At 38.6% G+C, this 26,368-nt stretch overlaps 1 protein-coding gene across 1 annotated transcript in view; it reads right to left on the reverse strand.

Annotated features, from left to right (window-relative positions):
• Window positions 1-26,368, reverse strand: part of SYNE2 (spectrin repeat containing nuclear envelope protein 2) — a 329,548-nt gene that overhangs the window by 216,764 nt on the left and 86,416 nt on the right. Inside the window, exons 8-12 of the mRNA XM_060141612.1 lie at window positions 23,316-23,497; window positions 18,418-18,614; window positions 12,445-12,545; window positions 10,620-10,721; window positions 8,401-8,538 (exon numbers count right to left, since the gene is read on the reverse strand). Of these exons, the coding sequence (XP_059997595.1) occupies window positions 8,401-8,538; window positions 10,620-10,721; window positions 12,445-12,545; window positions 18,418-18,614; window positions 23,316-23,497 (720 nt within the window). The remainder of the gene's footprint in view (window positions 1-8,400; window positions 8,539-10,619; window positions 10,722-12,444; window positions 12,546-18,417; window positions 18,615-23,315; window positions 23,498-26,368) is intronic.

Genomic DNA, 26,368 nt, shown 5'->3' on the forward strand with positions numbered 1-26,368 from the left:
ATAAACCATTAGCCAGACTCATCAAGAAAAAGAGGGAGAGGACTCAAATCAGTAAAATTAGAAATGAAAAAGAAGTTACAACAGACACCACAGAAATACAAAGCATCCTAAGAGACTACCACAAGCAACTCTATGCTAATAAAATGAACCACCTGGAAGAAATGGAAAATTCCTAGAAAGGTATAACCTTTCAAGACCAAACCAGGAAGAAATAGAAAATATGAACACACCAATCACAAGTAGTGAAATTGAAACTGTGATTAAAAATCTTCCAACAAACAAAAGTCCAGGACCAGATGGCTTCACAGGTGAATTGTATCAAACATTTAAAGAGCTAACACCCATCCTTCTCAAACTCTTCCAAAAAATTGCAAAGGAAGAAACACTCCCAAACTCATTCTATGAGGCCACCAGCACCCTGATACCAAAACCAGACAAAGACACTACAAAAAAAGAAAATTACAGACCAATATCACTGATGACTATAGATGCAAAAATCCTCAACAAAATACTAGCAAACAGAATCCAGCAACACTTTAAAAGGATCATACACCATGATCCAGTGGGATTTATCCCGGGGATGCAAGGATTCTTCAATATATGCAAATCAATCAATGTGACAAACCATATTAACAAATTGAAGAATAAAAACCATATGATCATCTCAATAGATGCAGAGAAAGCTTTTTTTTTTTTTTTTTTTTTTTTTGCAGTACGCGGGCCTCTCACTGTTGTGGCCTCTCCCATTGCGGAGCACAGGCTCCAGACGCGCAGGCTCAGCGGCCATGGCTCACGGACCTAGCCACTCCGTGGCATGTGGGACCTTCCCGGACCGGGGCACAAACCCATGTCCCCTGAATCGGCAGGCGGACTCTCAACCACTGCGCGACCAGGGAAGCCCCAGAAAAAGCTTTTGACAAAATTCAACACCCATTTATGATAAAAACCCTCCAGAAAGTGGGCATAGAGGGAACCTACCTCAACATAATAAAGGCCATATACGACAAACCCACAGCAAACATCATTCTCAATGGTGAAAAACTGAAAGCATTTCCTCTAAGATCAGGAGCAAGACAAGGATGTCCACTCTCACCACTCTTATTCAACATAGTTTTGGAAGTTTTAGCCACAGCAATCAGAGAAGAAAAAGAAATAAAAGGAATACAAATTGGAAAAGAAGTAAAACTGTCAGTGTTTCAGATGACATGATACTATACATAGAGAATCCTAAAGATGCCACCAGAAAACTACTAGAGCTAATCAATGAATTTGGTAAAGTAGCAGGATACAAAATTAATGCACAGAAATCTCCTGCATTCCTATATACTAATGATGAAAAATCTGAAAGAGAAATTAAGGAAACACTCCCATTTACCACTGCAACGAAAATAAAATACCTGCAACAGAATAAAATACCTAACAATAAACCTACCTAGGGAGACAAAAGACCTGTATGTAGAAAACTATAAGACACTGATGAAAGAAATTAAAGATGATACAAACAGATGGAGAGATATACCATGTTCTTGGAAGAATCAATAATGTGAAAATGACTATACTACCCAAAGCAATCTGCAGATTCAATGAAATCCCTATCAAATTACCAATGGCATTTTTTACAGAACTAGAACAAAAAATCTTAAAATATGTATGGAGACACAAAAGACCCCAAATAGCCAAAGCAGTCTTGAGGGAAAAAAGCAGAGCTGGAGGAATCAGACTCCCTGACTTCAGACTGTACTACAAAGCTACATTAATCAAGACAGTATGGTACTGGCACAAAAACAGAATTATAGATCAACGGAACAAGATAGAAAGCCCAGAGATAAACCCACGCACCTACGGTCAACTAATAATCTATGACAAAGTAGGCAAGGATATATAATGGAGAAAAGACAGTCTCTTCAATAAGTGGTACTGGGAAAACTAGACAGCTACACATAAAAGAATGAAATTAGAACACTCCCTAACACCATACACAAAAATAAACTCAAAATGGATTAGAGACCTAAATGTAAGACTGGACACTATAAAATTCTTAGAGGAAAACATAGGAAGAACACTCTTTGACATAAATCACAGCAAGATCTTCTTTGATCCACCTCCTAGAGTAATGGAAATAAAAACCAAAATAAACAAATGGGACCTAATGAAACTTCAAAGCTTTTGCACAGCAAAGGAAACCATAAACAAGACCAAAAGACAACCCTCAGAATGGGAGAAAATATTTGCAAACGAATCAATAACAAAGGATTAATATCCAAAATATATAAACAGCTCATGCAGCTCAATATTAAAAAAACAAACAACCCAATCCAAAAATGGGCAGAAGACCTAAATAGACATTTCTCCAAAGAAGACATACAGATGGCCAAGAAGCACATGCAAAGCTGCTCAACATCACTAATTATTAGAGAGATGCAAATCAAAAGTACAATGAGGTATCACCTCACACCAGTTAGAATGGGCATCATCAGAAAATCTACAAACAACACATGCTGGAGAGGATGTGGAGAAAAGGGAACCCTCTTGCATTGTTGATGGGAATGTAAATTGATACAGCCACTATGGAGAACAGTATGGAGGTTCCTTAAAAATCTAAAAATAGAATCACCATATGACCCAGCAATCCCATTACTGGGCATATACCCGGAGAAAACCATAATTTAAAAAGACACATGCACCCCAATGTTCACTGCAGCACTATTTACAATAGCCAGGTCATGGAAGCAACCTAAATGCCCATCGACAGATGAATGGATAAAGAAAATGTGGCACATATATACAAAGGAATATTACTCAACCATAAAAAGGAATGAAATTGGGTCATTTGTAGAGACGTGGATGGACCTAGAGACTGTCACACAGAGTGAAGTAAGTCAGAAAGAGAAAAACAAATATCATGTATTAGCACATATATGTGGAACCTAGAAAAATGGTACAGACGAACCAGTGTGCAGGGCAGAAATTGAGACACAGATGTAGAGAACAAACATATGGACACCAAGGGGGGAACGCAGCAAGGGGTGGGGGGGTTGGCGTGATGAATTAGCAGATTGGGATTGACATGTATACACTGATGTGTATACAATGGATGACTAATAAGAATCTGCTGTATAAAAAAATAAATTCAAAATAAAAAAACACACACTCATTCATTCACTCATTGAGCAAATGTTTATGAATTGTGCTAAGAGCTGGGTATAAAGACACAGAAGCTTCTGGAGTAGGAAGGACATGTGGTGGGGGGGGTGGTCACACACCACAGAGGGCTGTGCAGCGGTTAGATGCCAATTAGATGTACACGGGAGGCAACATGGAGGCACCTTATTTAAATATATGTGTTCAAAACTGAAAGTAAGGAGCAGAATAAAATACAATATCAATTCACACAACCTAAAAATACACGGACACATAAATACAATACTGCATTTTGCAAGGACACATAAAACAAAAAGATACACATTAAGCACAGCACAATGGCAGCCTAAGGAGAAAGAGGGATGGAAGGAGGGTATGGGGATAAAAGGAAGTAAACATAAAATTTAATAAAGGAATAAAAATAGGAGTATGGCCTTGCCCAGATCCATGTGTCATGAAGGCAAGAGTAAGTTTAACACAACCCTCCACATCTAAGGGCCAACCAGATAAATAATAGTCACAGCTCCTGCCTGAAACCACCTAGTGGGGAAAGCAGACAAGGACATGGTTACAGTAAAGTGTGGCCAGCAATATAAGAGAGCCAGGGCTTCCCTGGTGGCGCAGTGGTTGGGAGTCTGCCTGCGGATGCAGGGGACACGGGTTCGTGCCCCGGTCCGGGAAGATCCCACATGCCGCGGAGCGGCTGGGCCCGTAAGCCATGGCCGCTGAGCCTGCGCGTCCGGAGCCTGTGCTCCGCAACGGGAGAGGCCACAACAGTGGGAGGCCCGCGTGCCGCAAAAAAAAAAAAAAATAAGAGAGCCAGTGGGGATGACTCCACACTGATGATGAAAGTACGAGTTTTAAGTCTGTATTCTCTCTTACCATTATAGTTCTACTAGAGGAGTTGTCACTATTCTTAGAGTTAAATCACTTTTAGAGGAAAGAATAGGCAAAATTAGGTTATTTTTTAAGAATAGGTTTCTTTGATTCATTATTAATTCCTTGAAAAACATTCATTGGGTGCCCACTATATGCAGAGCAGAGTATCAGAAAAAAACCCATTAAACCAACAACCCAAGTACAAAGATGTTAAATGAGGACAAAGCTAGCCTCCTTTAAGGCAGTCAAATGGAACTATTTATAAACCAGAAACATTAAGTATTACAGTTTTTGCATTTTGTTTTGCTTTTTTTAGCATTATTGAGGTATAACTGACAAATAAAATTGTAAGATATTTAAAGTGTACATCATGGTGATTTGATATACATTTACATCATAAAAGGAGTCTCACTGTCTAGTTAATTAACACTTCCATCATTTCATATATTTATCTTTTTTGGGGGGGGCAAGTACATTTAAGTTTTACTCTCTAGAAAATTTCAATGATATAATACAGTGTTATCACAATAGTCACCATGTTTTACATTATATCCTCAGATCTTATTCATCTTACAGCTGAAAGTTTGTTCCCGTTAACCAACTTCCCCCTATTTTCCACACCCTCAGTCCCGGACAACCACTTTTCTACTCTGTTTCTACGAGTTTAACTTTGTTTTAAGATTCCACAAATAAGTGACACCATGTAGTATTTTGTTTTGCTTTAATTGCCTTGCAAGTTTATTTTCTCAAAAGGTGTAAGACAAAAGACAGCTCTACAATCCTAAATCATTAACTACATACCAGTAAGCCTCCAGTTGGAAAAGAATGAAAAAATGTTTTCATTATTATGAATTTTAATATGAACAAGTTAGCATGTGCTTTTATTATATATATCTGAATTATCTGTGTTTCCCAAAAAATAAACAAACAAAAAACCCAGAAAACCGGCAAACGACTGAGCAAAAGAGAAGCTAAGAACGATAACTCTAACTCAGCTGTTATTCTTTTCACAACTGAAAGCTGTATATGTTCTGCATGAAACCAAATGTGGGCTTTCTGACTGCGGGCTGTACTCTATGCAGCAGTAGGAAGAGGAAAGATAGAAGGCGGTGCTTACCTTTCATTCCTCTCTTTCCACTCTTAACATAGAAAACTAGTTCTACACTTTCTTTCTCAGTGTTGGAAATTACCTTTGAATTTGGATGAAAATTTATATAAGATCTTGTCAGGTCAAAATAACGTAATGCGGCTATTTCCTATTGCAGGCTTAAAATGAAATCATTTATTAAGATGCTTTGAGATATCTGAGTCCTCAACCAATTGAACCAGAATCTGTCTGGATGGTATTGACTGTTATACACCTGATGACTTTAAAATTAATAAGTCTCATTTTGCAACACCAAGAAAACGAGCAGCACTCTACCTACGGAACGGATTTTCAAACTACTATCAATTTGTAGCACTTAATCTTGCAAAATAGTTCTTTTAATGGTTTTTCTCATTATTTTGGGTGATTTTTCCAAACCACAGGCAGCAAAATTAGACCGCGTCTTTTTGGCCTGGAACAGCCTGAACTATACAGACAATATTTTCTTCCTCTCCTTCTGTTTTGTTGAGGATTCATAACAGAGAGTTCCTGCCCTTCACAGGGATCAGTTTTGTCAAACTGTGGTCAGAACAGGAGCTGAAATTGCAATGAGCACTGCCACTTGATGGGAAAATTTCTGAAGCTGCACTAGTTCTTCAAAAGTAGGGACTGAAAGGGTGGCTCTTTTAAGCCACTGTGCTAGTGTTTACCACACTATACAAATAGTATGATAAATATATTCTGAAAACAGGGTGTCGCTCTTGATGGCCAAGAAGCTTGAGCAAGAATTGGCAAACTTTTCCAGGACCAAAGAGTATTTTTTTTTTTTTTTTTTTTTTGTGGTACACGGGCCTCTCACTGTTGTGGCCTCTTCCGTTGTGGAGCACAGGCTCGGGACGCGCAGGCTCAGCGGCCATGGCTCACGGGCCCAGCCGCTCCGCGGCATGTGGGATCTTCCCGGACCAGGGTATGAACCCATGTCCCCTGCATCGGCAGGCGGACTCTCAACCACTTCACCACCAGGGAAGCCCCAAAGAGTATTTTTGACTTACAAACTATACAATCTCTGTTGTAACTCTGTAAATTCACTAAAAGTCATTTAATTAGCCATTTAAAATGAGCAAATTCTATGATATGTAAATTATACTTCAACAAAGATATTTAAAAAGAATGAAAGCAAAATAAAGACATTTAGGCATCAAAGAAAACTAAGAGAATTTGCCTTCCACAGATCTGCATTATAAGATAAGTTAAAGGACGTTTTTCAAGCTGAATGGAAATGAGTTCAGATGGAAACTCAAATCTCTAGGGAGGAACGAAGAACAATGGTAATGATAAATAGCTATATAGATATGAAAGACTAATTTTTCTCCTTAATTTCTTTAAAATACATGACTGTTTTGAACAAAAATGTATAACATGGTCTTGGGGACTTTAAAACATATGTTTGTGTCATATATATATTTATATATAAAGCAACTAAGCATAAAAAATGAGAGATTTGATTGCAAGACTTCCACATATTATAAGAAGTTGTACAATAACTTAGAAGTTGTAGAACTTTAAGTAGACTATAAAAATTTTATAATGTGGGCTTCCCTGGTGGCGCAGTGGTTGAGAGTCCACCTGCCGATGCAGGGAACGCGGGTTCGTGCCCCGGTCCGGGAAGATCCCACATGCCACGGAGCGTCTGGGCCCATGAGCCATGGCCGCTGAGCCTGTGCTTCCGGAGCCTGTGCTCTGCAACGGGAGAGGCCGCAACAGTGAGAGGCCCGTGTAACACAAACAAATAAACAAAACAAAACAAAAAAAATTTATAATGTACATTGTAATCACAGTAAAAATTTGAAAGAGGTAGAGCCAAAAAGCCAATAGATAAATTAAAATGGAATTCTAAAAATATTAACATAATCTAAAACAAGGCAGGAAAAGAAAGAATAGAGATACAAAAAACAGAGGGAATAAACAGAAAAAAAGCATAAGATGGTAAATCCACATCGAACCATAACAATAATTACATTTAATATTAACTGTCTAAACCCTCGAGTGAAAAGGCAAAGCTCGTCAGAGTGGATAATAAAGCAAGATCCAACCATATGCTATCTACAAGAGATGCACTTTAGGGGCTTCCCTGGTGGCGCAATGGTTGAGAGTCCGCCTGCCGATGCAGGGGACACAGGTTCATGCCCCGGTCCAGGAGGATCCCACATGCCGCAGAGCGGCTAGGCCCGTGAGCTATGGCCGCTGAGCCTGCGTGTCCGGAGCCTGTGCTCCGCAACGGGAGAGGCCACAACAGTGAGAGGCCTGCATAACGCAAAAAAAAAAAAAAAAGAGATGCACTTTAAATATAAAGACTCAAATAGGTTGAAAGTAAATGAAGGAAAAAGATGTGCCACACAGCCAGCACAGGAAGAATGCAATTATCATACTGATATAAGATCAAGTAGACATGAAGAAAAACAGTCTTCCCAGAGATAAATAGGAATATTTCATAATGGTAAAAGTGTTGATTCACGAAGACATAACAATCATAAATGTACACACCTAATAACAAAGTCTTAAAATACATGATACAAAATTTGACTAAATTAAAGGAAGGATTCCACAGATTTTAATAGGTCTCTCTCAGAAATTGATAGAATACCTAGACAAAATGTCAGTCAAGACAGAGATAATCTGAATGCTACCAACCACCTTGTCTTAATTGATATTTATAGAATACTATATCCAATAACTACAGAATACACGTTCCTTTCAAGTGCAAATAGTATATATATACATATATATACACACACACACACACACACACACACACACACACACACACACACACATTATCCTGGGCCATAACAAGACTCAATAAATTTAAAACGACTGAAATCATACAGATATATTCAGACACACATACACACATTCATCATTACACATTCTCTCTGGGTTTGTCCCTACCCACTTCAAGCATCTATTGATAGTGATATATGACACTGGTCCAAAGCAGAGAGGAGGTTGCATGTCAATCAGAATATGGATAATCTACTATGGCAAACCAAGAATTGATGGCAAATATAAAAACTTTGGATAAGCCTGCAATTTCTCTAAACAGAATGTTATAAATTCCTATTTCAATATCAACCACTACCCAAATGAGATCATGGAGAAAACATAACGCTCTCCCAACTTTCTGATGAAGCATCTGCTCTGTCTTTTACAGAATTCCTCATGAAAGTCTAAAGTTCTCATCCAACAAACAAAGCTGCCCCGTGAAAATGTTCTAATCAACACAACGCAGTAACCTGGTAGTTGAGACCATCCCAGGCTTCTCTCAACTGTAACTGATCTTCATTCAGCTCATCTAGATTCCTTGTTATCGACAGGACATCCAGAAAGGGTTTTTTTTCTTCATTGAATGACTCCAAAAAGGACAGCAGGCTCTACAATTAGAAGGGTATTTTAAAGACTGAAATGTTTAAACCAGTTTATAAAATGTAATTTGCTATTTGCAGGTCAATAGTTGCAGGTTATATTTAAACTTAGATAAAGGTAAAATTCCCTGAATTCAGGACCCTCTCACCAATCCAGTTCCTTTCTTCAGTGCACCCTCGTGATCTGGGTGCCCTCATAGTGACATAGGTCACAGCTTGCGTCTCATGTCACTATGGCTGGATTTCTACTGGAATAGGGCAGCAAGGCCACCCAGCTCTAGAGGACAAATCATAATGCCCAATGGAAAATGTAAGTTTGTCCTCCCCAAATATGTGTTCACAACAAAATAAGAATGAATAGAAGTGAGAATTATATAACAGCAGTCATCATGTATAAATGGTTTTTGAAGTTTCCATGATTAACTAAGCTTGAGCCATTCTTCCCAAGTCATTTTATACAAACTTTAGATATACTTTGTTTTTGCCCTCAAAAATTTAATAAATAAAGCTTTTCTTGGTTTGTATTTGGGTGAAATATTGGTGTTTGAGTCATCAATTCCACAACTGTTATTTAAGATTACCAATAATTATTGGCCACATTTCTAATTAAATTTTGTGAACAAACTAAGGGATAAGTAATTTGATTCTTTCTGAGAGTTAAAATAACTTCATAAAGCCTTTCATTTAAGAAACCTGAATCTGTGGTACATTAGTGAATGAAAGACAAGTGAGAGCAAGGCACTTCCTGTGGACGCTGAGTACCTTGTCAATGAAAAAAATTTCAGGCCAGTGCTAAGAGGCAAAAAGCATAAGAAGCCTATGCAGTTCAGAAGAAAGGAAGATGAGCGTGTCTTCCTTCCCTGATGGCTCCAAACCTAAAAGAATGGTGTGGCGAGCAAGTCACACAATCCGCCGAATGTTAGTGTAGGAAACACTGGATTCATCCGACGCCCTCTCTTAACCGATGTGGGGGATGAAGGTCTAGAAGTGCTAAGTGCTGTGTAGGCCCAGGAGTGTATCTCCTCCTTATTCAGGGTGGAGACCAGGTGAGGAGCACAGTGTTGCACAGACTGGGTTCTACGAAAGAAGACTGTGGAGCCCTCACTTTGGCTCCTGATAGTATCTTTCAAAATGGTGTGGGGAATAACAGCTTACCCTGGAGAAGCATCAGGACTAAAGAGAGCTAGGGCTTTGAATCTAGATTTCATTCCAATCCCACCTCTACCTTTCAGTAGCTATATAACTTTAGATAAATCACTTAGTCCCTCTAAGTCTTGTTTGTCTTCATCTGTAAAACTAGAATAACCATGCCATACTCAGCAAGATGTTGTAACCTGGAAAACGCTTGTCAGCAGGTGCCTGATATATAGCAAATGTTCAATACATGGTGACAGTAAGTTGTCATTACTCCCAAAGGACATTTTGGTTGACGCCCTGAACTGTAATTCTGGGATGGCTCCATTTCTGATTTCCTAATCTTTTTCCCTTCCATATTCATTCTGAAAAGCATGTTCTGCTCTAGACCTGGGATTGGAAAATGTGTACTATAAGATATGTAAGATAGCAAACATCTTGGGCTTTGTGGGCCATATGGTCTCTGCTGTAACTATTCAACAATGTGGTGGGAATGCAGCCACAAACAATACTTTAATGGGTATGGCTCACATATAATATATATTATAATATATAATATAATATATAATACATAAGATAATGTATCCAATAACAATGTATTTACAAAAAGAGGTGCTGGGGCCCAGAGACCAGTTTGCCAGTCCCCACTCTAAAACCTTACTACTCAAAATTCTCTAAGGACCACCAGCAATCAGCACCATCTGGGAGCTTGTGGGAAATGCAGAATCTCAGGCCCCATCCCAGAACTACTGAGTTAGAATCCGCATTTTAACAAGATTCCCCAGGTGATTCCTATGCACATTAAAATTTGAGAAGCTCGGTCCTTCTAACTCAACACTAAAACTTGGATTTAATTTAGTACTTAAACAATTAACTCTGAAAGTGTTTTTCTAAAAACATCCTACTCTTCCCCAAGAGTAAACTACAAATAAATTACTGTTTAAAGTCATACTTACTTCATACTTCTTACAGTAGGTCTCATTTTCTGAATCCGTTAGCATTTTCTGTAGCTTTTTCTCTTGCAGAGTTAACCAGACCTTAGCATCTTTCACCTTTCCCTGTAATTCACACACACACATTTAAAACTCTAGCCTAAATATACTTTGTGATTTTTTTAAACAATAAAATTAACAACTTCAAACACCAGTGAAATAGTGTAATCACTACACACCAATGCCTCATTGTGCCAAAGAGGAATTTTGCCTGTTCATGTAACACCTTAAATTTTAAAATGGGTAGAAACTACCATCTGAATATAACGTGCTAAAGAAACAGGGCAAGCAAGCCCCTATTTTTCTGGCTTACCCACTTTCATTATTCTTCAATTTTAGAGAACATTATTCTAAATTATTTATTTATAGTAGGCATTTCAGAATACTGCTTTCCAATAAATCTAAACATGGGTTAACAGACGTTTTCATCTACTAAATATACTGACATCAAAAATACCTTGAACAATTTAAAGATCCTAAAAATAACACTACTAAAAGCTTTGGTTAAGCTATCCTATGGAATTGGGCAACAATTATTTCTTCTTTAGATTCCTGTTTAGGCGGTAAGCTTGCACACATTTGGAGGCAAATTTTACTGGTGGAGGATAAAGCAAAAGAAATGGCATCTTATTTCCATTCTCCTTTAACCTTCCTTTACTTTTTTCTTTCTATTAAGCAACAGTGCTTTCTATATATTTTTGCAACCTATTTCATGGACAGTTGAACTTTTAGTTTTATTTTTTGATAGGAAAATTAATAAGAAAAGAGGAGCTCCTCAGCAGGTCAGAAACAAGTGAAGTGCATTATAAGCCCGTGTCTCAGCTTGAGTCTCTCTTCCAGAGTCAGCAACAATCTGGCTTGGTGCCTCAAACATAACAGTTGGAAAAACATAGGCCTAAATTTTATGTCAAAGCAAATGTGATAATATGACTACATGTTTACATGTCTGAGGAAGTAGTTTAAATTTTAAAATAATATTCAAAAACATTTTACTAAACTCACAGCGCTCATTTATCTTTATAGATGCAGAAAAAATGTTTATTTTCAGCTCAGTGATTTTTAAGAAATTTCCACCCACAATATTTTGTGTAACTGACTGCAAGTCAAAGGAAAAAACTGAATAAACAAATGGCAGTCTGATGGTAATTCAACAGTATCTCAACAAACAAGGATTAAGAGTGGAACACAATGCTTCTGTTTATATGGATTATATGATTCCATTTATACTAAACTAAAGAACAGGTAAAATGGAAATACGCTAAAATTAGACTGTGATGATGGTTGCACAACTACGTAAACATACTAAAAACCATTGATCGTAAATTTTAAATGATTTAATTTACAGTATATGAATTGTATCTCAATAAAGCTGATAAAAATTACAATAGACAAAAATCCGATATCTCTAGACTTCTTTAAAAGCCTGCTAAACTTCATTTGTCCTATATAGTACGTATCTAAATGCTGTTTTAGATAATTCAACAAAGTTTAATGAACTACCACTTTTAACTTTAAAAAAACAAGCAAAACTAATCTATAGTGAAAGAAATTGGAATATGGGTTGCTTCAGGTGGAGGAGTACAGACAGAAGAGAGGCACAATGGAACAATCTGGGTAACAGAAATGTTTTGCATCATGATTAAAGTATGGTTATATGAGGTATGCATTTGCCAAAACTCATTGAACTGTATATTTAAGTTCTGTGTGCAAATTATGCCTCGATGCTAAAAATTAAACTATTAGTACGGTACAAAAAGAATGAGCTTGATTTGTACTTATAAAGACATACCTGGGCTTTATCTCCAGTCCCAGGTGCAGCCTTTGAATACTGCAGAAACTGTGCCACATAGGTCATGATTGACTTTTCATCAGGATTAACAACATCCACATCTGCAAGATATGCCACACTATCAATCAGCTATAGGTGTGATTTACTATAATTAATACTCAAGAACAGTATTGAAATGAACTTGAAATGAACCAAAGTAGTCGACCAGCCAAGCAATCCCTGCTCACTCACCCTTGCACCAAGGTTATGCAGTGGTTAAGAGTTTAGATCTAGAGTGAAATGGAGCTGGGTTGAATCCTGGCAGGAGTATTGCACAGCCTCAGTTTCCTAATAATAAAATGTCACTGTACATGTTGTATGTATGAGGGCATAAGTAGTCAGGGAGGGTGGATAAGAGAAAGGTAAGCCTTCCTCTTTCTGGTGACACAGTGCAGAAAGTCCTCCAGGAATGCAGAAACATAGAGCAACTGGAATTCACTCCTGACACATTGGTCTCAGCATTTGTACAGTAAAGCATTTCCAAAAGTATATGTTGTATAGATTTGTTCAAGACATCCACAAGATTTTATTCATTCATTTGTGGATCAAATACATTTACTGAGAGCCTTCTATGGACCAATCTTTGTTTTGCATTCAAAGAGCCCATGGTGAAATAAATTTGGAAAATGCTGATTTAAACAAAGTTAAAAATATTATAAATTCCTTAAGTACAGGACTTCTCCAGGCATATAATAAATTAAGTAGATCACAAAGAAGAGATTACAGACAAAATGAACACATAATTTGGGGATGTCTTTTGCTACGACACCAAAACAACCAATGACGATATTGACAAGGAAATCTGTGTTTATTTATTAATTCTGTTAAATTCAATTCAACACATATTTATAGAGAGCCAACAAATGCAGGTCACAAGCAGGATATGCAAGACTCAGTCCTTGCCCTTACGGGCTTATGTTTCATCCCTTCATTCAGCAAGTAGATGCTAGACCCTTGAGTAGATGCTAGATGCCTTAAGACATTATCTGCCCCTTGAGCTTGCAGTTAGGAGAAAAACAAATAAACAAATACAACACACTATGCGTGCTTTAGCAAGCATGTTTGCTGGGCCCAGTGAGTGCTCTAAGTCAGTTGAGGGAGGAATTGAATCTAATCTATAACCAAATGATAAAATCCAAGGCAGTAAGCACATTAAACACATCAATAAAGAGATGGGAGTAGGGATTTAATAAAGAAAGGATCCCTAAGAGTTAAGTTATTCTATCTTTTATTGAAAAAAGTATAAATATCAAGAGATACATAAAATGATACTGGCTGGATACCTCTTTTAAATTTTCTCATTGTATATGAGGCTATGCATAATGATTAAATGTGTTAACAAAATTGTGTCAAAAGATAATTCCCTTATTCAAGTAGGACTGCGGTATTTGGTTTGCATAAATAATCATGATGGGGATTTCCCTGGTGGTCCAGTGGTTAAGAATACGCCTTCCAACGCAGGGGATGCAGGTTCAATCCCCAATCGGTGAACTAAGATCCCACATGCCTCAGGGCAACTGAGCCCGTGCGCCCCACAACTACTGAGCCTGCATGCTCTAGAGCCTGCTCACCGCAAAAGCCCGCACACTGCAATAAAAGATCCTGCATGCCACAATGAAGATCTCGTGTGCTGCAACTAAGACCTGACGCTGCCAAATTAATTAATTAAACTAAAATTAATTAATTAATTAAACTAAATTAATTAATTAATAAAACTAAAAAATAAACTAATTAATTAATTAATAAAACTAAAAAAAGGTCCCCCCTCTCTTTAAAAGAAAAAATCATCATGTATTTCATGTTTTTGAGCTATTATTTAAGTTATGTAAAATGAATTATGGGCAATCATTTATAAAGTGGAAATTTGTTTTCATTAAATTGTCTGTTCCACTAGTTGCCTAGTTATTTTCACATACTAAAATAGAGAAAATAGTTTACAATAATAATAAAGACTTGGTGAATCACAATGAAAGAAGTATTAAAAGAAATCACAGAAATAGGGAATAGAGCACAGCATGGGGGGAAATGAAGAAATTTTGAAAAGATAATGAAAAGACAAAAAGGTTCTTTCCTTTTTGGACAAAAAAAGGCAGGGGGGAAGGAGGGAGAAAAACAAAGAGATGGGGGAAAGTTAAACAAGCAGAATTATTAACAAGCAACATGAAGCCAAACTAATGACAAACCTGATATACGAAACATGGAATCATTAGGCTAACTGTGCACTTGGGAATATCACATAATTAACTCTTATAAAAACAACTGAGGTCCAAAAAGGCTAGAAACCAGTAGCAACAAGCACACCTAGCACCCAGATCTTGGTTTCTAATACCATTCTCCAGTAAAAGGAACCAGGGCTCTTGGAGGAATGGTTGATCCAAGACTACAGTAGGAAGTATACAAGATGAGCCTGGAGCATCTTGTAGTGCCAAAACAAACAAGCCAACCCCACACTGAGGATATGTCAAAGGAGCACAGGAGCCGACTAAAACAGCTCTCAATAGCCAAAACTCGGAGGTATAAAAAAGATTTTTTTTAATTTGAGCAATAAAATAAACGAAGTAGCATTGGATTATAACCCAAAGTATAAAAAAAAATCCATGAATCTACACTGATACAAATAAACAGTTGGATAAGTAAATAAATGGAGGAGAATAGACAAATCTCCTGTGCAGAATTCCAAACAATTTATCCCTCAAGGAGAGTGAGCGTAACTCTCCTAAGTGTGGGCTGTGCATAGTGACTTCCCTCCAAAGAGTACAGTATGGAAAGGGGGGAAACAAAGAGTAACTTCACAGTGGGGAAACCTGACAAACACTGTCTCAGCCAGGCGATCAACGTCAACATCAACAGTGATGCCAAGTTGGCATTAAGAGAAAAAGCATAACACAAATTCCAGCATCTACAAAATACCTGACCAGTAATCCTCAAAACTGTCAAGCCATCAAAAACAAAAAAAAATGGTCTGAGAAATTGTCACAGTCAAGAGGAGCCCAAGGAGACATGATGACTAGATGTAATGTATCCTGGATGGGATCCTGAAGAGAAAAGGGGCATAGGGGAAAACAAAGAAAATGTGAATAGAGTATTGCCTTTATTATATCAATACTGGTTCATTAATATAAGATGCATTAATGTAAGATGCTAACAATAAGGAAAATTGGGTGTAGGGTATATGGGAACCTACTGTACTGTCTTCCCAATTTTCCTATAAATCTAAAACTGTCCTAAAAAATAAAGTATATCTAAAAATTTTGTTATTATTTTTAACAATAAATGCTGCAACATGGATGAACTTTGAACATTCTGCTAATTTAAAGAAGCCAGGGACTTCGCTGGTGGCGCAGTGGTTAAGAATCCACCTGCCATTGCAGGGGACATGGGATCGAACCCTGGTCTGGGAAGATCCCACATGCTGTGGAACAACTAAGCCCATGCGCCACAACTACTGAGCCCGTGTGCCACAACTACTGAAGCCCGCATGCCTAGATCCCGTGCTCTGCAACAAAGAGAAGTAACCGCAGTGGGAAGCCCGCACACTGCAACGAAGAGCAGCTCCCGCTCACGCAACTAGGGAAAGCCCGCGTGCAGCAACAAAGACCCAACTCAGCCAAAAGTAAATAAATAAATTTATTTTTTAAAAAAAAACCCACTCACAAAAGAACACATATTGTATGATTCCGTTCATGTTAAATTTCCAGAATTGGCAAATCTATAGAGACAGAAAGTAGATTAGTGGTTGCCTAGGGCTGTGAATGGGGATGGGGGATGGGGGAAATGGGGAGGGACTGATAATGGGCTCGGGGTTTATTCTGGGGGGTCATGAAAATGTTCTAAATTTGATCATGATGATGGTGGCAAAATTCTGTGAATATACTAAAAACCATTCAATTGTACAGTTAAATAGGTAAACTGTATGGTATGTGAATTATATCTCAATACAGCTATTTAAAACCAGAAAGGTTAAGTGACAAAGTGACAGTCAATCAGTCAGTGGTGTGCTCACACCAGCTTGAGAGAGCTGATTGTTTAACAACTGACTTATGAAATTGATGAAAATTTAACATAGTCAGCATTAAAAGTTAAATTCTGGGGCTTCCCTGGTGGCACAGTGGTTGAGAGTCCGCCTGCCGATGCAGGGGACACGGGTTCATACCCCAGTCCGGGAAGATTCCACATGCCGTGGAGCGGCTGGGCCCGTGAGCCATGCTGCTGAGCCTGCGCGTCCGGAGCCTGTGCTCCGCAATGGGAGAGGCCGCAACAGTGAGAGGCCCACGTACCGCAAAAAAAAAAAAAAAAAAAAATTTAAATTCTATACACGCACAATTACATAAATTATATTAAAACAAAGGTAATAAATACTTAAAACTCATCACTTCCCAAGTATTTCACTGCATTTTACTACTATCCACACCTCTAAGGTTATGTCTATTGTATCTGTATGATAGAAATAATATATAATGGTGTGCTACTGTGCATATTTTCCCAATGTATTCAGTGACTTGACACTGGTGGCAAGATTTATACCACAGAAAATCAGCAGATGAGGGCTTGATTTGCTGTTTTGTTGAGTGCCAAGAAAAGGATGGAGATATTGTTAACAATGCAGGTTAATCTTAAAAGTGTGTCCTGTCTATAGCTGTCAAATTGTGAGTGGAACAAAAATCAAATTCTTCCAGTATTCTCCCAGCAAAGAAGTCATTCACATCACAGAAGAACCAGCGCAGCTCTGACATACCTCTTTGCTGTTACACTTACTCATTAATGCAAAGGAAGTTATCCACCAACACGCATGTCAGAACTGCACTGGTTCAGCAACTGCAACCTTAAGTTGGCTACAGATTGATACAAGAGTTTGGCAAAAATCAACGAAAGCATTTGGGGGCTATATGGAAGTTATAATAAAGTGTATCATATATTTTATTATTATTTGTAAACTGTGTGCTACACATCATTTATGTTTGTAAAATTTATAATAGACATGTATATGTACACACACACACTGTTTCAGAGAGCCTAACATTAAACATTGACCTACACACCCCTGTTGTAGAGCTGAGACTAGAATTTGTATCTCTTGACCTGTTAGTTCATTATAACTTTCACTAATCCTACATGCCTTTTTTATGACCTTACTGGGTTTTTGGGTTTTTTTTTTAACAAGCTTTGGGTAAATTATGAAACAACACAATCCAAAGTAAAGTTCTTTTCCAGAAGAATTGAATTATTTAAATCTTAATTTTATGAAGTTAAAGTATAACCTGATAATTATCTCTTTGAATATAGCCAGTATTTAGGATTTCGCTAATGTTGTTAACAATCCAACAAAATTATTATTATTTTGGCCACTTCGTGCGGCATGCGGTGTGCAGCATGTGGGATCTTAGTTCCCCAACAAGGGATCAAACCTGCACCCACTGGAAGCGCACAATCTTAACCACTGGACCACCAGGGAAGTCCCTAACAATCCAACAAAACTGATTTAGCACAATCAATGGTAAAGCTGAGCCAGTCATAGAGAGAGAAACAGAAAAAGCAGTTTCTGTCCTCACAGAGGCTCAGCTTTAACTAGGGGGAGGGAATAGGAAAGGGGACATAGATAAACCACTCAAAGAAATATCTTACTTGAGATATTTTAGAAAAGAATAATAGAATCAAGGAGGATGAAATATAGAACACAATAAAAGAAAATTAAGACAAAGACTCAAAATTATTCCCCAAAACAGCATCGTTTGGTTGCAGCTGTGACATCCTCCCTGTAATTACTGAGGTTAACTCACTGGCAGGAATTCTTAATTTCATGAAACTTAATAAAGGGTTTAAAGTTAAACCCTTCAGGACTAAAATATAATGCTGTTATGTTTGCTCATATGTGGGTACTGTTTTCAAATCCACTTCACACTGGACATTGCTTTACAAAGAAAGAAGCTTCTTTACCTTCTGGTTCCAGCATTTTGGGGATTTTTAATTCTCTTTCTGCAATTCTGAAGGCCTCTTTCAGATTGTCTCTGTTGGATCTATGCTTCACACTCTTCATGTCGATCAGGTCTGGTCGCAAGCCATGAATGACAGCCAAAAAAGCCATCCCATTTCTCCAGCTTGCCTTAAAATCTGTCACACTGACAGACTCAAACCTATGACAAAAGAATAAAAACACGATAAACACTATCTAAAAGACTATATCAGAGCACCTCCACTCTATTCATCAGGAATTAAAACGAATTTCTGCCAATCACATAAATCGAATCAATCCTTCTAGGAAAATATTTTATTTGAACCATGGGGTCAAATTAAAGTAAAATGCCAAGTGTGATGAGGCTCACGACGCTCCGGGGCACTGCTCCGTGGCCCCGGCAGCAGCAGCGTCACGTGGCTGTAGGTGCTCGAAATGCAAATTCTCAGGCCCAACCCCAGGTCCACTGAATCACGCTCTGGAAATGCACCTGAAATCTGTCTTACGAGCCCTTCACATGACAATTCTCACTCGAGTTTAATGCTCTTCATTCAGCAATCCGTTGGCTCAAGACTAAGCTGGGCCTCTACAAATTGTTAAATTCCTTTCACTAGAGGGACTAATTTTATTTCTCACTGGAAACAATTAAATGATACATTGTGCCAAGTCAGTGGCCAATAGCTCATTGGATAGATAGACCTTGTCACTCCTCTGCTTAGAACCGGCCATCAGGAATGAATGCATAAACAAAATGTGGTGTGTTCATACAATAAAATATCATTCAGCCCTAAAAAGTAAGGAAATTCTGAGATATGCTACAACAAGGATGAAACTTAAAGATATTATGCTGAATGAAATGAGCCAGTCACAAATGGACAAATGTTAAATGATTACACTTTCTTAAGGTACCAAACAGAGTGAAATTCACTGATAAAGAAAGTAGACCTCTGGTGGCCAGGGGAAGGCTGAGGGGAAGGAGGAATAGGGAGGGGAGGTGTTAAACAGATACAGAGTTTCAGTTTTGCAAGATGAAAAAAGTTCTGCAGACAGATAGCAGTGATGGTTACACAACTGTGAATGTACTTAATGTCACTGAACTGTACTCTTAAAAACTGTTAAAGTGGTAAATTTTGTTATGTATATTTTATCACAATAAAAAAGTTATTTAAAGAAAACCCATCATTTCTTGTCATTATATTTAGAATAACATCTCACACTCTGGGCCACAAGGCCCGACAAGCTTTGCTTCCTGCTTACCTCTCCCACCTTTGCATCTCCCCTCTCTTACAATGCTGCAGTATGTGGCTAGACCACACTGACTCCATTTTGTCAGCTCCATCTTAGGCCCACAGTCCTACCCGCCTGGTCTCTCTGCATGACCAAGCTTTAGCCTGCTCACAAGGAATGTGCCCAAGCCAGATAAGTTCCCCATCAGCTTTTACCCTTGCCTTCATCTGATATGAAAACTGCAAGAATGCCTTTTGCTGACACAGATGGTTAATGGTCATGAGACCCCAGGGAGAGGAAAAACCCCTGGTTCCTGTTGGTGCAGACATACTTCTCCCTTCACAGTCAGATTCTGTTTTAGCTTTGGCCCCTTGAAATCTCCCTGTACCCCTTTTGAGGGCAGGGAGTACAGCTCTGAAAGCCTCTGGATCCTTGTCTGCCTGATCCTGCCCGTAAGTTGCCCACAATAAATTTCATAACTGCACTTTATGGAGTTGCCTGTTTCATTCTTCAGCCTTAAAGTTCCTTCTCAGTTCAGAGGATATTATTCAATATCTCCACCTTCCAACATGCAGTAACATTGGCTTCATTTCTGCTTCTCCACAGCCTTTTTAATCCTTCTGCCTGGACACTCTTTCTCCCAGAGATTCATACACCTAAAGCCTTCTCCTTCAGGTCTCAGCTCAAAGGTCTCTTCCTCAGAAAGGCGTACACACTACTATATGTAAAATAGATAACCAACAAGGACCTACTGTATAGCACAGGGAACCATATACTCAATATCTTGTAATAACCTATAATGGAAGAGAATGTAAAAAAAGAATATACATATTTATATATATATATATGTATAACTGAATTACTTTGTTGTACATCTGAAACTAGCACAACATTGTAAATCAACTATATTTCAATAAAAATTTTTTAAAAAAAGAAAGGCACTCCATGACCACCTACTATAAGGGCACCCTCTTCCTATCCTTGACATTCTCAACCATATCATAAGTCCTTCCTAACTTTACGGCCAACTATAATTATCATATTTATTCATGTGCCTCTCCCACTAGGGTGCAAGCCCCTTGAGAACAGGGGCCCTTTCTTTCTTGCCCATCATGTTAGACTCACCCACCCTGCAAACAGTGCCCGACATAAAAAGGTGCTTAACACATATATCTCAAACCACTCAATTTGTGTTCAACAAGAGATCACTGAATATTTTGTAAAAGCATATAGTAGCCTACAAAGTGTGGGAAATATTCGAGAACAACTATAGTTTCCTTTAATATCCCATAAAAACACAAGGAAATTCAATGGACTAATTTAAGTATATATCAAAAGTATACATGATAAAAGCTACTCAAGAAATAATCTGCTTCAGATGACCTGGGCTTTCCTGGATCCCTTAGGAAAAAAGCCTAAACTATGATTATGACAAACTACACAGTAGGCAGTGACTTTCGTGTCGTTTAACAAACACTTATATGGTGCCCGTTGTGTCCAGAAACTGTTGCAAATGTTTTTTTTAAAAAAACACAATTCTTGTAAAGCACATAATAACCCTATGAAGTAAGGGTTAAGTATTGTCCACGTTTTATGATTAAGGAAACTTGAACACAACGAGATTAAGTGTCTAAGCCTACCAGTTAGAAAGTGCTGGGAGCCAGAACTCAAAACCTGGTATTCCAGCTTCAGCGTGCGCGTGTAAGTACTCAACTAAATTGATGGCTACGGGGGTGGCGGTGGGGCTGAAAGCGGGGCCGGACCCGCCAGAGCGCTAAGGGGGCCAGAGCCGGCTCAGGGCCGACCAGCAGGCACCGCGCTCCATACAGCACCAGGCTGGGAACTCAGCTCTGCCCTGAGGGGCCAAAACAAGTGCCACACAAAATGTGCTGCTGCCGGGCCTCGGAGAGGGCGGGACTGGCTCCAGAGTGACTGGTAGGGTCTAGGCTCATGCAGACATCACAAATGGGGGCCCAATTCATCTCCTTCAGGAATACAAAAAATACCACATATTTCTTACAACATAGCCTTACATCTGAGCCCTAGAGAATCACAGAATATTCCAACAAAAGTCACCCAATAATACCACCAATGACAGCCAAAACTACAATAAACTCCTGACAAAATACTTAAGAATTACCTACTGCATCTTAATACGTTTAGCATAAGCTCTATAGTTGAAAAATAAGGACGGACATGGGGAAAAGGTAAACCTTGGTAAAATATATGGACTTTGAAAGGACTTGAAGCAAATCTGAATATGGTGTAATAATGATTTTCACACATGCTATATTTTGGATTTTAAAAATTTAGGAAACTGAAGTAAAATCATCTCCAAGAAATTCAAGAAAAAGTTCATTTAATATACTTAAAACCTGGAAGATATGCATGTATATTTGTGTCCCCTCACAGAATACAGAGGATGAATGACAACTACAGAAAGGTAAGACAGAAATTAACATCTTAGCCTTTCATTAAGAAGCAGTTACTCAGAAGCCCAACATTTGAGAGGGCTTAGCAACATGTTTATGCCCCTGTTTATCTGGACAATGCTATGATGTGACAAAGAACGCCTTCTGAACTCTATAGGTCTTTTTGTGGTGGATCTCCTGCATCCTAATTCCTTATTTTCCTAAACTCCATCCAAGTAGTTGGCTAAATTGAAAAAGTAAATGTATCCCAAGAGCAGAAAACATTTTCCTATGTAAAAAAGAAATTATAGTGGGAGGAATTGGGAGACTGGGATTGACACATATACGTTATTGACACTATGTATAAAACAGACAACTGATGGGAACATACTGTATAGCACAGGGAACTCTACCGAGTGCACTGTGGTAACCTAAATGGGAGGGAAGTCCAAAAGTGAGGGCATAACTACATGTGCATGGCTGATTCATTTTGCTATGCATTGGAGGCTAACACCACATTGTAAAGCAACCATACTCCAATAACAATTAATAATAAAAAATAAATTAAAAAAAGAAATTATAAGCATTAACTTCCCTTTATCATCTCTTTTTTTTAAAACACCTACTCTCTTCTTTCTTTGTTTCCTAATTGAGCTATGAGTTTCTAAACAATGGGGACCACGGTCCTTCATGCAACCCTATAGAGTTCCAAGGGATAATTTTATGAGTTGGCTACTCATTCACTCATTTTTCATTCATCCACTCAACACGTTTATGGAGCACCTACCAAGAACACATATTAGGCTAAAATTAAGGGAACACACAGTCAACTAAGATAGAGTCCCGACTTTTAAAGAGCTTCTAGTATGGCAAAACTTTTTGAATCTAAATCCACCTTCCAGATGCATAGGGGAATTGTGCCTAAAGAAAAAGGTATTTGAAGACTACTTTATTTGCACACAGTAACAGACCATCTATACATGGCAGTGGGAGTGAGGGAAGTTACCCAGATGACACCACCTTCCGGTCTTCAAAACCAAGTGTGGCTGAGCTCACAGAGGTCCACATGTGGAAGATTCAGTGTGAGAGGAAGGGGGAGAGTGAGCCTTTTCTTTTTATGACAGGGAAGTGTTCAGGTGGGTGTTACTCCTATTTGGCCTGACTTTCAGACCTGGAGGTCGGTAAGGTTGCGCTGGTGGGTACAGCTGCCCTGTGTGTCTCCTCTGGTGGAGCAAACTACTTACATGGCACATTGCTCCTGAGCCCACTGGAGAAGAGCCTTCTTTGCAGACATCTGCCATCTTGCCTGGACTTTGGAGCATTTCTTAGCTGGAGGACTTGAGGTAGGAGATGAGTCGACCACACTCACACTGTCCAGGGAAGGCTGATTGTAATTGCAAGAAAGAGTCTGGGCAAGCTCCTCAATCTAAGGAAGACATGATAATCGTTAACGTGTGTGGAATCATAGGTTAGCAGCATTGAGGCAAAACCTTCAGCCAGAACAAGACCTAAAAATTATCGTGTAACAGTGACCGTTTACTCATGGTGAAATGAGCACTGGGCAAACCTTTGAATAATGGCATTGGCCATCTGGGGCTACACATTGGATTTTGGGACTTGCTCTCACCCAAGCATATGGCGCTCCACATCAAGGGCAGGCATCTATTCGCCCCCCGCAGCATGCTTATAGAGCACTTCACTGGTGCTCCACCTCTGTCCATCAAAACTGAACTGAGGGGCTTCCCTGGTGGCGCAGTGATTGGGTGTCTGCCTGCCAATGCAGGGGACACGGGTTCATGCCCCGGTCTGGGAAGATCCCGCATGCCGCGGAGCGGCTGGGCTCGTGAGCCATGGCCGCTGAGCTTGTGCGTCCGGAGCCTGTGCTCTGCGGCGGGAGGGGCCACAACAGTGAGAGGCCCGCGTACCGCAAACAAAACAAAACAAAACAAAACAACAAAATAAAAAGATAAATCCAGAAATATAATAGAAGTATTATTGAAAGATGTACACTTCTTTCAATGATTGACAGACTCACCAGATAACCAATAATAGTAGGTGTGACCAATACAATGAACAAATTTGATCTGGTTGACATACCCCATTGCACCTAAAATGGCAGAATCAACATTCTTTCCCAGTGCATATAGAATATTTACCAAAATTGACCATGCTGAGCCATAAAGCAAGCCACAGCAATTTTGAAGGACTGAAATAATTCAGATTATATTTTCCAACCACACTGAAATTGAGCTAGAAATCAGTACTAGTGAAGACATAACAAACTTCCAAATATTTGGAAATTAAGCCATAGATTGTGATAGAGCCCATGGGTCAAATGAGAAATCATAATGAAAATTTGAAAATATTTTGAACAGAACAAAAATGAAAATGTTATATTCATGGGTTAAAAGATGCATTATTTAGGGGCTTCCCTGGTGGTGCAGTGGTTGAGAGTCCGCCTGCCGATGCAGGGGACACAGGTTCGTGCCCCGGTCCGGGAAGATCCCACATGCCGCGGAGCGGCTGGGCCCGTGAGCCATGGCTGCTGAGCCTGCGCGTCCGGAGCCTGTGCTCCGCAACGGGAGAGGCCACAACAGTGAGAGGCCCGCATACCGCAAAAAAAAAAACAAAAAAACAAAAAAAAAACTGCATTATTTAAAAGATGTCAGCTTTTTCCAAATGATTCTATACATTCAATCAATCCTCATTAAAATTCCAGCAGGTTACGTGTGTGTAAATTAACAAGTTTCTTATAAAATTTGTATGACTATCAAATCAACATGTTATCTACCTTAAGCTTACACAATGGTATATGTCAATTACATCTCAAAAAAATATATACACGGAAATACAAAGAGCAAAGAAGCCAAGATAATCTTGAAGAACGAGTTGGAAAACCACAATATCAGATATCAAGACTGACTGTACAGCTACAGAAATTAATGTAGTATAGTATTGGTACAAGGATAAATAATGGGACAGAACAGACAATCTGAAAATGGAGCCATACCTATATGACTACTCGATTTATGAAGGTGATACTACAGTGCAGTAGGAAAATGATGGTCTCTTCAACAATTAGTGTTGGATCAACTGGATAGCCATATGGAAAAAAAAATCTTAATTGCCTTAACATAACATACTCAAACAAATCAATTCATTCTTGAAAGATTGTAGAGCTAAAAGTAAACCGTGAAATGATTAAGCTTTTAGAAATGTGCTGTCCAATATGATAGCCGCTAGCCACATGTGGCTATTTAAATTTAAATTAAATAAACTTTAAAATTTAGTTCCTCAGTCATACTAGTCACATGCCAAGTGTTCAATAGCCACAAGTGGCTAGTGGCTACTGTTCTGTCCAGTGCAGGTACAGAACATTTCCATCACTGCAGAAAGTCCTATTGGACAGAACTATTCTAGAAAATAACATAAGAGAATATCTCCATGGTACTGGCAAAGGGAAAGAATTCTTTAAAGGACATAAAAAGTACTAGCCACCAAAAAAAAAAAGAAGCTGATAAATGTGAACTACATTAAAATTATGAATGTCTGTTCATTAAAGATTTGAGAAAGCAAGCCCACAGAGTCAGAGAAGATATTTGCAATTTATATATACCCAACAAAGGACTTGTATCCAGAATACATTTTAAAACTTCTAAAAATCATTATACACAACAGCATAGCTAAAATAAAAGTTTTTAATGCCAAGTATTAGCAAGGATTGGAGCAAGCAACTCTTAAACTCTGGTAACAGTGTAAATCACAACAAGTTTGAAAAACTGTTTGGCAGTATCTACTAAAGCTGGAGATCACATGCCCTGCAGCCCAGCAGTTCCAGTCCTAGATAAATATGCAACAGAAGTAAGGGCTTGTACCACCAAAGGGCATATACAAGAATGTTTTTAGCAGCTTTATTCATAATAGCTTAAAATTGGCAGCAAAAGAAATGTCCGTCAACAGTAGAATGGTAAATAAGTTCTGGTATATTCATGCAATGGTATATTCATATACAGCAATGGAAAAGAAAGACCCACTGATACCTGCCTCAAGAGGATGAATCTCACAGACATGATGTTAAGTGAAATAAGTCAGGTAGAAAAGACTATTATATAGTGTATGCAAAATAATTCAGTTATAATTCTGTTTATATGGAGTTTAAAATGCTAAACTAACCAATGATAAAGATCAAAGTAGCGGTTATCTTTAGGGAAGGAGGGCAGTGACTGGGAGAAAGACCTGGGGGCTCTGGGATGCTGGCAATATTCTATCATCTTATCTTCAGTTAAATGGTGGTTAC

This window comes from Lagenorhynchus albirostris, chromosome 1 (genome assembly GCF_949774975.1).
Source record: "Lagenorhynchus albirostris chromosome 1, mLagAlb1.1, whole genome shotgun sequence".
NCBI classification, from domain to species: Eukaryota; Metazoa; Chordata; class Mammalia; order Artiodactyla; family Delphinidae; genus Lagenorhynchus; species Lagenorhynchus albirostris.